General features: G+C 42.7%; 1 protein-coding gene across 1 annotated transcript; it reads right to left on the minus strand.

Annotated features, from left to right (window-relative positions):
- Window positions 1-913: 913 nt before the first annotated feature.
- Window positions 914-6254, minus strand: fut10 (fucosyltransferase 10). Its single transcript, XM_012821181.3, has 4 exons — window positions 5795-6254; window positions 5061-5304; window positions 1782-2620; window positions 914-1531 (listed from the first exon to the last, which is right to left on the minus strand). Exons 1-4 carry the CDS (start codon window positions 5873-5875, stop codon window positions 1307-1309), a joined length of 1389 nt encoding a protein of 462 aa, XP_012676635.2. The 5' UTR covers window positions 5876-6254; the 3' UTR covers window positions 914-1306.
- Between the last annotated feature and the right edge of the window lie 9047 nt (window positions 6255-15301).

Consider the following 15301-nt stretch of genomic DNA (forward strand, 5'->3'; position numbering starts at 1 on the left):
GCCACGACTAATGACCAGATGTTTGTTTTGGTGGAGGGGAGGAGGAGTTTTGGACTCTTGCGGTCAGAACTTTGACACAATGAGATTTGTGGGATTTAGAGTATTAACTGTTCATATTGAGTCCCTGACACAGCATCACGGAGGGATTTAGGCCAGGAGTTAGATTTCACTTGGGAGGAGAAAAAAACCCTGGCACTGAGGGGAATACAAGCTTTTTTCATTAAGAGCTCCTTAGTAAGTTTGTGAGGCTGTCAAAGCAGACTCCACTCAACACAAGCGCTCACAAACATGCTGCCAACCTCTGTGTTTTGGGCGGCACTTTTGCACACTAACAGTGAACTGATTGTGGAAGCTTTACAGGATGGATTTTTTGCGTGCAAGGTTTTACTTTTACATACATTGTACATGTGTGATATGATAGCCAACGACAAAAATTCAACAAAGCTTTCATCAATGAAGAAAAATACTCTATCAGGGGAATAAGACTTAAGACAAGAGCTTTAGGGCAACATGCTCACAAATAAACTGACTGAACTGTGATGTAAACTGAGACAGGATTCCATTCTGAACAGCTTTCTCTGCTTGCATGTCTGTTAGATTTTGAGCACAACAGCTCCCCCCAGTGGATATATAATTCACTACAAGGACTACCTCTGGCATGTCTCCTTTGCCTCCAGATCTAAAAGTACAGTTGTTGCCTATCTGCAGGTTTAAATCTCTAATTTTTTAGGTTGTGTATGAAGTTCATATTGCAAGTTATTAAGTGTCCTCTATGACAAAATCCTCAGGCGTTAGCCTGGGTTCATTTTCCACCTCATTGTACTGGAGTGTATGCACTTTGGTGGGGTATCCAGAAACCATGACACCACACATCACTGAAGATATATTAAACACAAACTGTTTTGTTACAAAGTGTTGACAAAAATGTTTTTATTTCCAACTGTGTAGCAAAATATGTTTCTATAAAAGTTACATACAAATATTGTTCTGATGTGACAAGGCACACAATACGAAACATAGGTCTACATGTATTTCAATGTATTTTGAAGCTCAATTCTGTTAAAACACAGCTGTCTGATATTATAACAATTGTGAACATTTATGTGAGGTACATTTGTGCTTAGTGAAAACAATGTGCAATGTGTTGGTAATAGAGTTTTTAATTAAATCTGTAATTACAATATATGCATATTATAAAAAATGATATGTCTTGCAACCATCCCATTAATGTAATGAACAAAAGGTGCACAATCCACAGGGTAAACATTACAAGTTAAGCCATCTCCAAACTCCATTCTACATGTAACTAGAAGCGAAACACCTCTTTCCAAAATTGTGCCATTGTAAAATTTTTGTTCTTCACAACTAACCGCCTCAAAGCTTGTGCCTCTTTAATGGACTGGTCATAACTCGGCCTCCATATATTTCTCAAAGACGGCCCCTCCACTGGACCCACGTCAAAGTCGAAGAGCCGTGGCCGAGGGCATCTCAGGTGGTCCGCTTGCGCTTGCCAGGTTTTAGATTTAAGACCCTGAACACCAGAGGAAGAAAAAAATGCAGCAGTAAGATATACAATCATGGCCGCTTGCAAAATGACAAAAACGCCAAACTGCTTCACTACATTACTGTTCTTCAGTCTTCTAATGCAAAGGGGAACGTTATGAATAGTGACCCAATCACAATCAGAACCAAATATGGACATTTATTCTTAACATCAAGTTCTTCAATCAGTCGAACACACACACACACACACACACACACACACACACACACACACGTACCTGTTTCCGCCTGTTGATGTTCTCCCAGACCCTGTTGCACACCATGCACTCAAACACATCTATATAGTTGCTCTGGGTCAGGTCCTGCACTCCCCACGGACGATGCTCCATCTCCGAGACCAGCACCTCATTGGTCACCTCCCGCTTGTACTTCCACTGCAGGTACGTCAAATACTCCTCATCGTTCTCATCCAGCCGCCGCAAATATTCAGCCAGTCTTTCTGGCGGCGCGGCGGGGTCGACCACCACAGCGCTTCGGTTGCTGGGGAGCCAGTGTGGCACGTTGGGGGCGCCGTAGTAGACGGGGACCACGCCCAGCTTCAGCGGCCTCCAGAGCTTCTCTGTGATGTAGTCGTCGCATACGGCGTTCTCAAAGGCCAGGATGAACTTGTAGCGAGACAAGACGTGGTAGAAGCCCTGGTCGTCCATGGCAGTGGAGTCTCGCAGGTGGGCGGGCAGGTCGCGGTTATGCAGGCACTGGCCATACGAGTCCACCGGGATGTGGCGCATGAGCTTGGCCACGTAGACGTCTCTGTCCGAGGGGGGGTCGCAGTCGGACTGCACGTACACGACCGGCGCCAGGCCCGAGGCCCTCAGGCGGTTCTTCTGGGCCAGGGGCACCAGGTGGGCGTGGGAGGTAAGGGCGTCCAGGCTCTCCAGGTACTGAGTGACGAGGGGCAGGTGAGAGTGGCGGCTGAAGGTGGCCGTGTGGTTGAAGAGGGTGACGACAGGTTCGTGGAACAGCTTGTAGTTGTTCTTGGGCGACTCCTCGTGGAACAGCGCCCACTGGTGGCGCTCGTGTCGGGGCAGAGGCAGGCTCTCCACATGCAAGTCAGTGCCTGATTGAAATGAAAATGAAAGGAAATGAAAACAATACATGGTTACCTGACGAGAACACATGCCACGGCACAGTTTAAAACCCTATTCAAGAGAAACTATGGAACCTTAGACTGGTATAAACAGACCCAAATTCACTTCATGAATAGATATGGTCTGGGCACGCTCCATTGAAGATTCATTTTGAAACCATTGGACCAACCGTTAACCAATTGGCATTGAACACTATGGGATTGCTATACTTCCTACTTTACCATTAATGGTGCAAGCTAATATATAAGCCTTTCCCCAAACCCTGTTGGTGGTAAATAAACAACATCTTTGCCCCTAAATAAATACATATCCACATTTTTCTTGCTCTGGCTTCAATTCTTCAATGTTTTGCTAATCCTGGTAGCGTAACTACATTTTCAAACAAATGCTTCACTTCTGATGATGTCTGATGTCTGGCGTCTGGTGACTCAGAATGACCCCCGATCCATCTTGCGAGTTTCCAGACTATAATCACAGCAAAGACTGAGCTGAGACCAATTAGCAGGCGGACTCAGACTAATAGACCCTAACCTTCAAGATGTGAAAATGGCTCTTCAGATCTGCATGCCTTTATGTTCAGCAAAGTTTCTGTCGTGTCAGGTCAACAACTGAATGCCGACAGGCCTTGATAGCGGTTGCTAAGCGAGATCGGCCGAGCTGCTACAGTGAAGGTAGCACAGAGTCGGCTATTTTTGAAACGCTAATAAAAGCTCCTGATAGGAGTGTTTCGCAGCCACTGCTTGGGGGAGACAATTTGACAAAACCTCCCATCTCTTTGTGTCGGTAATTAGGAGCACAGTACAATGTAGGTGTTAAACCAGCTGTGTCCAATCATGCGCCATTGGTATTTTTGAGACTAAGAACACACTGTGGAGGCAGCAGTGAAGCAAAGAGGTGAGACGAGAGATGACAAAAGAAGTGTGTCCATTTCTCCTCTCCACTGTCTTATTTCAATCATTCACAGACGAGAGACAACAAAAGAAGTGTGTCCATTTCTCCTCTCCACTGTCTTATTTCAATCATTCACAGACGAGAGACAACAAAAGAAGTGTGTCCATTTCTCCTCTCCACTGTCTTATTTCAATCATTCAGGGACTTGTCTGTTGCTCATTTTAAATAGTAAATTCAAACTAAGCATTACTGCAAAGGCTAATTGACTTCCTGTCAATAATACGAACGCCGCATCTAGAGTTTTTGAATCAGGGTGACTACCTTGCAACATCAAATACAGTGCACCAATGACATAGCATCTCCATACTCCAAAACTCCATACAGTACCTCTTCTGTGCATGGATCCTTTCATATAGCATCTGCTGGTAAAAATATTGCATTGTACCTTTCTCCCTAATTACTACCCCACCCCCATTTGTTCCCTTCTGTGAGACGCATTGTGTTACCTCCTGGTATGAAATGCGCCGTACAAATAAAGTTTGATTTGATTTGATAATGTCATAAAGATTGTGTTGACAGACATGCTCAAAGCAGTCAACTCAACAGCTATTGTTACATTTATGAATCACGGCAGAACATGTACTGAGCTGTTGGAATTACAGTTTTTGAGTACAGGCAACTGGTAGTCTAATATACTTTTACCCGATGAACAATTTATTATAAATCATAACAGAATAATGTACACAGCAACAAGCCTTTCTTCACAGCACACATTCATGTGTTGATAGGTTGCGTGTCTGGCTTTATTTTCCCCTTACGTTGCTATGGGATATGGGGTTTCTATGGAAACATAAGAGCTGGAGAGTGCCTTGGATGTCACATTGGCAATTGCAACACATTATCTAAATGCTTCAATGCAGCCCTAATACAATGGGAAAACAATAGTATTACTTAGTATTATATAGTTTATTTATTCCTATTTAATCAGGATTGATGTATATTTAGCATGAGGAGGCAAGAATATGCTGGAAAAACACAAGCGTTGGCAGCCCAGTGGCCCAGAACTCTAACTAGGCTCTCAGTGGGATGATTGTGCTTGAACTCCCACTAGACTAGAGTTTAAGAGCTAGGGCTGTTTTCCAAAACATTAATTAATCAGTCAGAAAAAAAGTCGTTTTATAATGTTTGTCTTTTCCTTAACTTTATGAAGTTCTCAGAACTACAGTTGTCAACTGCCATGACAACACTATTGTTGGACACTGGGGTTTAAGTTCTGAAATCCTTGCATAGCTTCATTTGCTGTAATACCTGGTCATCCCTGAGTATTGTTGTTCTGTGTTGTGTATTGTTGTTCTGTGTTGTCTTGTTGTTCTATCTGTGATACTATAGCCTGCATGGAGAAAACCAAAAACAATTCCTAGTATCTGTATACATGGCGAATAAAGTTGAATTGAATTGAATTGACCTGGTGATGACAGTAAAAAAGGCTCCGTTTCGAAATGCATGACATTGACTCACCATAAAACAGGAAAGCTTCTGTGGAAGGGTGGGCATGGTAGGATCTATTGACAGTGAAGAAGCATCTGTGACTCCCGCACTCTCCCAGTCGCCCCTGCTCCCCGGTGAGGGGGGACCACCACACGATCACCGGGTAACGGCGCTCTGAGCTGCCGGCTATCCTGTCGCCCGTCAACAGATCACTAGTGCCTTGAGCCTCCCATCTGACTGGGGTGTCATCAAACTGACCCAACTCCTCCACTACCTACGGGACAATTAAGAAAGGGTATGCTTTGCGTAAAGAAACAAAGAAATCCCTGCCAACATTTGTTCACAATGACTTATAAGTAAATTACTTAACAAGTAGATGTAGGTCCATGCTTAGCATAGGCTACAGCAAGAGATGATATAATCAATGGAAATATTGAGGGGTTGCAATCTGTTCTTGTAAGGAAGTGTTTTGTACGTGTAAGGTAGCATGCAGGACAGTTGCTGGCTACAGATCTGGGAAATAAATTAAAGAATGTTGGTGAGTAAGGCTAAGGAGGAAGGACATGGGAAAAGAAATACCAGGCAGGAGAAGGATCCAAGCGTTAGTGAGAATTCAGGCAGACCAAGGAAGAGACCTTAAAGTAGGCTACATGAAGTGTACCTAAAAGACAAAAAGAATCGACAGTGCAGCACTGAAAGTATCCTAAGTGAGATATTTGAAAATTCAAAAGCACCAATAAATGATTTCTGAGCTCGGATATTACCTGGAAAGTGATGACAAGGAAAAGAAATGCTGAAATACACAGACAAATCACAGAAAGTTTCCGTAGAGACAGTCTCGCCATTTCCCAGCATTTGTCTCCAGCACTTACTTAATCTCATATTTAAGTAACTTGCCACACTGCCACAGCTATCTGAATCAGTGTGTCTTTACGGATTTGTTAAAACATTGTGGAAAGCACTGCATGATTCGTATTTTCTATGCGTCGAGTCATTTGTTTTGATGTCCCATGCGGCCATTTTCTACTCTTCCGCTGTTGTTTCCGGAGTGTCAAAAATTAGCTACAAAAACACAAGACCTAAGCTCTATACTACGATAGACCTGTTCGAAACATATTCGAAATATTAGTATGTTAAGGTGATTTAGAAATAATTTTCGTTCATCGTTTTAGATACACTAATCACAACGGTTATTGGACTAAATTGAGGGTGGGGTCTTCCATGGTTATGGTCATCCCTGAATTCTCATTCATCGAACCTCTTGTCCGTCAAAGCAGCCACCCAATGTCCAGTCAGGAAAATGATGGTCGTTTGAGTGTGAGTTTGTGCATGGATTTCGTGATGACTTCATACAAACATTCTGAAGAATCCTAATTACCCGCCTTAATAAATTACAGTGTTGTGTGATTTCAGATGAATTTGGGATAAAGTCAGGCCTGTTTTTAATCAGTAAAATACTTTGTTTGTTATGGTAGCTTTTAGCTCAAGTCTGTCTTATCAGGAGCAGAGGCTCTACCCCAGATAATTAAACATAATTGAGGTGTGTGCATGTCTTCCCTGGGCTTAGCGCCACAATCCAAGTTTGTTAATTGGTTATTAATTGGTTTCTGATTAAGAGTTCAGTGCTTGTTTAATACAAGTAAGCCATTAGTAGATTCATTTGAATTGGATAAATATCTTCTCAGAAAGAACGTTTTCACTGTGATGGAAAGACTTCAAGACAGGTTTAGGATAACTAGTAAACTGGACAAAGTTAAAAGAAGTTCCAAAAACCTGAAGTACATATTTTCAAAAGTAAAATGGACACAGAATCCCTACAAGCAAAGGACTGTACATTGTACTTCAAAGCATATAGGCTGAATAAGTAGCCTAAACAAAGATTTGCTGGTGTTCCTATTACACCGCATGTAACACCTTCCTACAAATGTCATAAACCACAAACGTTTTTCAAATCTGCGTACAAATTAACGCAATAATCCCACAAACATAATGAAAAAGTTTAAAAGTTTTTTATTTTTTTTATTCAATTACCCCATTTCAGAGGGGCTAGACTACAATTTCTGTTTTATAAAAATTTACGTTCTGTCAGGTTTTACATCAATATCAAAGAATTACTTCCAAACCAAATAGGTGGATGAGATCAGAGATGGCACTCTATTGAAAAACCACACTTAAAGGCAAAGGTTTGACAAAAGTTTTGATAATTATCCAGTACTAGTAATCTCAGAGAATCTTATTCTTCCATCCTATCCCGTGGTGGTCAGGCTAAGCCCCCTTCTGCTAGTGGTAGTCCGTCCAATTTGGACAAAACGTTTGATAACAGTAGGGTGACCGCTAAACTTTGTTGCCTGGCCCCTGACTATAACCTTGACTAAATAAATCTACAAATTAAATTAATTCTAAGAGTTATATTTTGGGGACATTTCATTGCATACATACAACATACTTCTACAACTGATATAAAAGGTAGACTTTTGCTATGTTATTGATTTATTTTTTGAAGCAGTAAAGAAATGTTACCTTCCCACAAATGTAACGTAAACAATTATGTTCTCTATTATATTTATATTATTATATTACATATTAGATTATAATTATAATCATTATATTATATAATTATATCGTAAAATATAGACCTGCAAAGGTAATAATTATTACATTTGTGGGAAATTAGTTATTACGTCGGTGGTAGGCAACAGTTATAACATTTGTGGGAAGTTATTATGTTTGTGGGATTATTATGTTTAAAAAGTGCAGATTTGTTTTATGTTTTATTACATTTGTGGGTGTAACAGTTCCAAATTTGAATACATTTTTTGAAAAGGAACATTATATGAGGGTTGTCGCGGGCAGGTTAGGCAGGCCAAGTTATCAAGAAGTGAAGACATTTTATTGATTACAATTATTCAGATCCTCTTTATCGCAATCCTGTATCAATTTAAGCCCAGGCAAGTTGCAAATACTGAGTAACCGTTGGAGTCTATCAAACACCAGTGAGATAATGAGGTATAAGATGACAGAAGGTGTCTTCTGCCAAATGTAACACACAAAAGGTCAAAGGTCAAAGGTCAAAGGTCAAAGGTCAATCCAGAGTGACATAAAGAGTGTTTTTTTGATAGATAGAATATTTTTGGAAAAGTCTTGACCTTTTTGACCAAAGATATATTCATGTAAGTTGCACACATATTTCTTAATTGAGCAGATACTCTTATCCAAGTGACCTGTCAAGCATCGCAGGTGCACATGTTGTTTGTGTGTGCCTCCTGGGGACACATCATCAGCCATTTTCATTTAGCTATTCTAAAACTCTAAACAAACACACAGCCCCACTTGCGTACACTGCTCTCCTCAAAGAGCCTCACTCCGCACACTCTGACTGGTCTGGACACCTCCTCATGCTGACTGTTAGGATCATAGAGAACCACGCCATTTGTTTGTTTCTTTGCTGTTGCTGTTGTTGTTGTTGTTGTTGTTGTTGTTGTTGTTTCTCACTGCTACGCTAGATCGATAAATGCCAAACTGCAAAGAGCATTTAGCCAAATACGGTTTCTTAAAGTAATGTGCTGCCTCACCAACATTACACGTTGATAATGAAGTATTCCTATTGCTAAGTCCGGCTTGTTATCATCCTGTCCCAAAACAAATGCAGCTTAGAGCAGGGTAAAATGGCATCCATCTCGGTTGTTGGTGAGGTATCAGCATCTGTACTGTAAATGACTAGACGGCTTCACAGCTAAACCACTGCAGAGTGTTGCACACTGACATCTTTTCTGTGAAGAAAAGCATGAACTCTCCTTGACCTCTGAGAGATTAAAAAAAAGATTTAACTAGCAGGAATTGATTTCCTGTAGTCCAAAGACCAGTGTGTTGAATCACTCCATCAGCGCAACATCCATTTCTCTCTCCTGCCGCCGCAGAAAGGCTTTCCTCTTAATAGGCTTCATAGTGCCTTAATGTGCTTCATAGTGCCTTAATGGGCTTCAAAGTGCCTTATGGGCTTCATAGTTCATAGTGCCTTAATAGGCTTCATAGTGCCTTAATGTGCTTCATAGTTCATAGTGCCTTAATGGGCTTCATAGTTCATAGTGCCTTAATGGGCTTCATAGTTCATAGTGCCTTAATAGGCTTCATAGTTCATAGTGCCTTAATGGGCTTCATAGTGCTTTAATGGGCTTCATAGTTCATAGTGCCTAATGGGCTTCATAGTTCAGAGTGCCTTATGGGCTTCAAAGTGCCTTAATGGGCTTACATAGTGCCTTAATGGGCTACATAGTTCATAGTGCCCTAATAGGCTTCATAGTGCTTTAATGGGCTACATAGTGCCTTAATAGGCTTCATAGTTCATAGTGCCTTAATGGGCTACATAGTGCCTTATGCCTACACACAGATATGCAAGGCATGCACACACTAGATACACACATGACAAAACAGCGATAGAAAAAGTGATAGAATTAATTTCGAAACACTGTTCATGACTTGACACTGTTCATGACTTGACACTGTTCAAGAATGTTTTAATCGAGTGCCTTGTATTAATAATGACCTTGTATGAATCATGTGATTATGTATGCAGGAACATGGCCTTTGCACACACTAGATACACACATGACAAAACAGAAGCCTTGATTGTGATTACATAACACAACCAGGAGGGTTTATACAGCATGTATCCTTATATGGGCATTGGCATCTGCATTTCTCTGATTTTATCTTACATGCTGTTGTCCTGATTATTACTTTTACAACTGGCCTTTTTGGTTTTGTGACCTGTGTAATTGCTACAGAGCCGCATCTGTCTTGGCTGATTGTAGGACAGGAAAAGACAGAGAGACAGAGAGAAGAGGACAAACTCCCTTAACCCTGAGGCTATTGCTGAAGTCATTGCCAGAAAAGGCTTCACAGTGGGCCCCCCCCTTCCAATCGCTAAAAGCATAGCGAGAGTTATGGAGGGCTGACAGCGCTGTGAGGATAAAGTTCATTTAATGGCGGCTCTTCTATGGGCACATAAAAGGATTGGCTCCTTTTCAATGCAACCGCTTCCAACGGCATGGAAAAGGGAAAAGGGGAGACTTGAGCGTTTGTATTAAGATCTTTGTGTGGATCGTCGTGTGCTAAACACTTCAGGGAGATATGCCTTAGATGCCTTAGATATGGTTTTTAGAGGAGTCTGACTGACCAGGGGAACCACTATAGCATGGTTTGAGATTGGGGCTGAATGTATGGACGTTATCTAATATATTTATACTAGCCTTGGTATGCATGCATGCAGATGTGTGTGTGTCAGTGTGTTTGTGTGTGTGTGTGTGTGTGTGTGTGTGTGTGTGTGTGTGTGTGTGTGTGTGTGTGTGTTGTGTGTTAGTTGTCTCTGTAGAGAGAACACTTTATCGGGCTGGAAAGTGAGTCATATCTTCCAAACTCCATGGAAACAACCAAATACCATGATTGGCCTCTACAGCCTCTTTTAAAGTGTTCTCAAGAGTAAGCAATTCACTTATCAAGCACCAATCAAAGAGTTCACTGCACTGACTGCAAACCAACACCACAGGTACAAATCACTTTCATTGTAGACAGAGTTCGAAGGTAGAGATTACAGGTATAGAAGTTAACTTTCAAAAACAACGTTTGAACGTCTAACATATCAAAAACTCTTTTTCCATATGTTATGATGTACAAACATGTCCCTAATTGTTAATTTGTGATACCAGGAGCCTTTGCAACTTCAGAGAGATATCTCAGTGACATGCAGGCTTTGGCTTCTGAGGAGGAGCATCCATTTGGACTTCATTCAATTACAAAAAGATGTCATGTCCATCTCTTCCTATCTTATTTCAACCTCTGTGTGACGGCATCTCTCCGGCAATTAATTATCACATCGTGGCCGCCGTTGAATGGGTCCAATCGGAGAATGCATTTTCTAATCAAGGTCAGCGGACCCCAAGATAGCCATCAGTTAATCATCAGTTCAGTATTCATCCTTGCTTCGCTCCTCTTATCCTGACGCCCGAAAACAAAAAAAAAGATTTACACTAAAGCAAACAACAAACTGTTAACTCCACACATGCAGATATTTTTATACTAAAATTGTTTAGGTTTTCTTCTGAAAATACAAGGCACCAGTCATGCAGTGTTGTTAGTTGTTTTGATTGCTCATTGGGATTCTCATAAATTAACAACAAAATCAATTGTAGTTGTCCTAAATTGAAATGAAAACTAATAGATCATGATAACAACCCATTTCCGGCACAGTTTGGGTGAAGTATTAAAAAGAATGATGGCGTTGTCATCTGAGTTTGTCATTTGTAGAGATGAATGCTAATCAAGCCTGCATAGGGGCACTCATTTAAACCTGCAGTTCACTGTTCTGGGCATGTACTTTAAACAGCAGGTTTCCATCTCCGTGAAAGTTAATTGAAGCCCTTGCCTGTCTGAGAGCTGCCATCACCAGAGGGGAGTCTCTGCATCATTCACCCACCCTTTGTATCTAGGCAACCAAACACACAATTTGGCATGTGACCACCTGGAATGGAAACGAATCATTCCGCTGCAGCCCACATCTGATTGTGGAGAACAGAAAAAAGGACGTTGTTGTGAAATTAGGATCAAAAATGTTCTTTTATAAAAGGTCAAAATGATTTGTTCCCCCTCCGATTTCTCCTGATGTACAACTGCTAATTAATCTTCATGCACAATACATTTTGACTAGATCACACAAGTGAATAGAGCCATATTTTGGATACTGGACACTAAGATTACATGTGAAAGAACAGTGTAGAGAGAGTAGTGCAGACCAACGAGATACTAACTGCCATCTGCGTCACACTTTGTGTTCAGGGTATATGTTGCTGTCTCTGTGTGTGTCTCTTGTAACTGCAGTGTACAGCCAGGTGCTTCATCCCTGAACGTACTTGGGTATGTTAATACACCCGATAAGTATTGATAGGGTCAGATAAAACAGGAGAAATATAGAAACAGTTCTTGCATGTTTGTAGAGATGGGATGAGTGCTACACTACTTTCCATGTGTGGCCATGTTTGTGTCGAGCCCCATGTTTTATGTGTGACCGAGGGCACGCACACCTGGAGAGGAAGTGAAGTAGCCGCTGACGTCACCAACTTCCTGGCCTTTGGCTCCTCACTCGTCCTCCACACTCATCTCGAGTGCGTGCCGCCGCCATTGTGTTTCCAAGCAACTGTCTCATCTTTTGAGTGTACGGACTGCGCAGTAAAGTCATGTTGGGATTGCTTTTACAACACAAATGCCATGGTGTACATCAGCCATGCCTGCTGTCGCCTCCATTCATTCTTCTTTCCCCACAAAGTGCCCCCCACCCCCACCCCCACCCCCCTCCTCACTGCTCCCTGTTAAGCATGATAAAGCACACTAATCCCCTTCAATTACAGGTTAGTGAGCATGCTATTTGTATTTATTTGTAAGTGTCAAGAGGTTGTTTTCCTTAAACACTTTACCAGACACCCCCTCCCTTTCAGAGTATTAAGGCTCAGGCTTTGTGACTTGATTTTACAAGTAAATGTGTGAGAGCAGGCACTACTCCATTCAGCAGTAGGAGTAACTCAGTGAGAGCAGGTACTTCATTCAGCAGTGGGAGTAACTCAGTGAGAGCAGGCACTCCATTCAGCAGTGGGAGTAACTCAGTGAGAGCAGGTACTTCATTCAGCAGTAGGAGTAACTCAGTGAGAGCAGGTACTTCATTCAGCAGTAGGAGTAACTCACTGTGTCTTAGAGCAGGTACTCCTTTCAGCAGTAGGAGTAACTCAGTGTGTCTTAGAGCAGGTACTCCTTTCAGCAGAGGGAGTAACTCAGTGTGTCTTAGAGCAGGTACTCCTTTCAGCAGTAGGAGTAACTCACTGTGTCTTAGAGCAGGCACTCCATTCAGCAGAGGGAGTAACTCACTGAGACTGAGAGCACAATGAGGAACAGATGGCATATGCACCTGCTGTGCCTGTCACTTTCTGTTCTCCTAGAGGGGTTGCACATCACACGCACACACACACACACACATCACACACACGCACGTATCCACACACGCGCGCACACACACACACACACATCACACGCACACACATCACATCACACACACACATCACACATCACATCACACACACATCACATCACACACACACACACACATCACACACTCCCTCGATCACTGCCGTCTTGTTGATGGAAAATAACGTCTGGTGTCTGGTCCCTAAGATCACTGTTGTGACAAGAGCACAGTGGTTTGTTCAGTGTTTCTTGTTTCTGTCATCATTCAAACAGGAAGTTGTCACCTCAGTGACTGCGGAGGCAGGTGGGTTGACTTGTGTGTGCGCCGTCTGTGTGGTGATGACAAGAAAAAATTGCTCCACCCAGCAACTCTTGGAGGAGACGGACCTCCTCTGGTTCGGCACTGTTCCCTCTCCTCCTCTCCTTCTCTCTTAATTTCTGATTGATGAGCCATTTCACTCCTTTCTCCTCCCCTCTTTCACCTCTGTCACACACTTTTATTTCCAATCCATCACGAATCCCAGCAGTAATTCTCCTTTAAAAGCCTCATCCTCTCCCAGGCTCTTCCGGATGCTATTCCCAGACACATTCCCACATTCCTCCTTTGCTTCTGCTCCATGTTGGGAGTTTCGCTTCAGACGCCTCTGGGTCACGGCAACTCTGTGGCCATGACATCACACACGCTTGGTCTTTACCATTCATAGGCAGCAGCAATTGGGCAATTTTTTTTTTATTATTAAAAGTAATAACCATTTCAAATAGGTCCCCTTTCTCAGACATGTAGTTGTATTTGATTATTTATTTTGTGTTCTACAAACACAATTTAAACACTTGACTAAAAACAATGGACAACATACGCTCAGTCAAAACTGAAGCCACCGGAGAGAATTTAAAAATGAGATTTAAGCAAATATGGTTAATTCTGGGCAGACCTGGCCAATTTACTACGCATGCTCTGGCTCCAAAAAGCACTTCCTGTGCAGACCCTGGCTCCAATTTTGCCATTATGGCCAACCGATTTTGGCTTCTTTTCTTCAGAACATATTTACAGGACACAATGCCGTCCATCTTGTTTACAGTCATTGTTACTGAAGAGGCACAAAATGTTAATCGTCTGGGTCACCGTAACACAGTGCTTATTTCTCTATTTCCTTTTACACTGAAAGGCAGAATTTATTTGCGTGCCGAGTTACTATGGGTTACAAGATTCAATTCATTTTTGTACCAGGAGTGTAGATTGCCATCCAGAGATCCTTCTGGTGCTGGTGAGAGATTAACATCTCTCTCTCTCTCCCCCTCACTCTCATAACATCATTCAGTCCCCAAGCAGAGTAGATCTCATCTAGTCGACTCCCAGCGCTCTTATGAGCTCCACAAGGATTCATCCTTCAAAAGCAATTCCTCCTCAAAACACTTTGAACTTGTCTGTGAAAGAAGAGACCAGAGACTTGGTGAGATGCTGAATTAAATATTGTGTTTTATTCACTAAGACCGTCTACAGTTGGTAACGCCGGCATCAAGTCCCTGAATCTGGCCGAGGGGGCGTAAGACACGCTCGCTGCCAGTGACATCACTTCAACAACCCACAAAATCAACCACTTGTTTTATTTTTATCCAACACAGGGCAACAGTTAATATGTCACAACATTTACAGAATTAAAGGATTGTACAAGATCACAGCTTTTGAAGAGATATAGTCTTTTTGATGCTGCTTGAGTGGCAGGGATTAGCGGCCCCGCCGAAGGCTAAGGTGCAATGTCTACTGAGCGACCAGCGGCGGAGGTGTCTACTGAGCGACCAGCGGCGGAGGTGTCTACTGAGCGACCAGCGGCGGAGGTGTCTACTGAGCGACCAGGCGGGCGGAGGTGTCTACTGAGCGACCAGCGGCGGAGGTTTCTACTGAGCGACCAGCGGCGGAGGTGTCTACTGAGCGACCAGGCGGCGGAGGTGTCTACTGAGCGACCAGCGGCGGAGGTTTCTACTGAGCGACCAGCGGCGGCGGTTTCTACTGAGCGACCAGGCGGCGGAGGTTTCTACTGAGCGACCAGCGGCGGAGGTTTCTACTGTACAACTTCAGCTGCTCTTCCACCAACCCCCCATTCCTTCTTCAAAACAACAACAAGAACGACATGGTCGATGCTAATCTGAGATGTCCAGCATATAGCTACTGCACTTCAGAGGCTCTACATGTGATATTGGGGAGTAATAGATGCCAGTGTGAAAGGAGCTGTTTGGGATCGATACCAACAGTGACATCTGCCAAG

The sequence above is a fragment of the Clupea harengus genome, chromosome 12 (genome assembly GCF_900700415.2).
Source record: "Clupea harengus chromosome 12, Ch_v2.0.2, whole genome shotgun sequence".
Lineage (NCBI taxonomy): Eukaryota > Metazoa > Chordata > Actinopteri > Clupeiformes > Clupeidae > Clupea > Clupea harengus.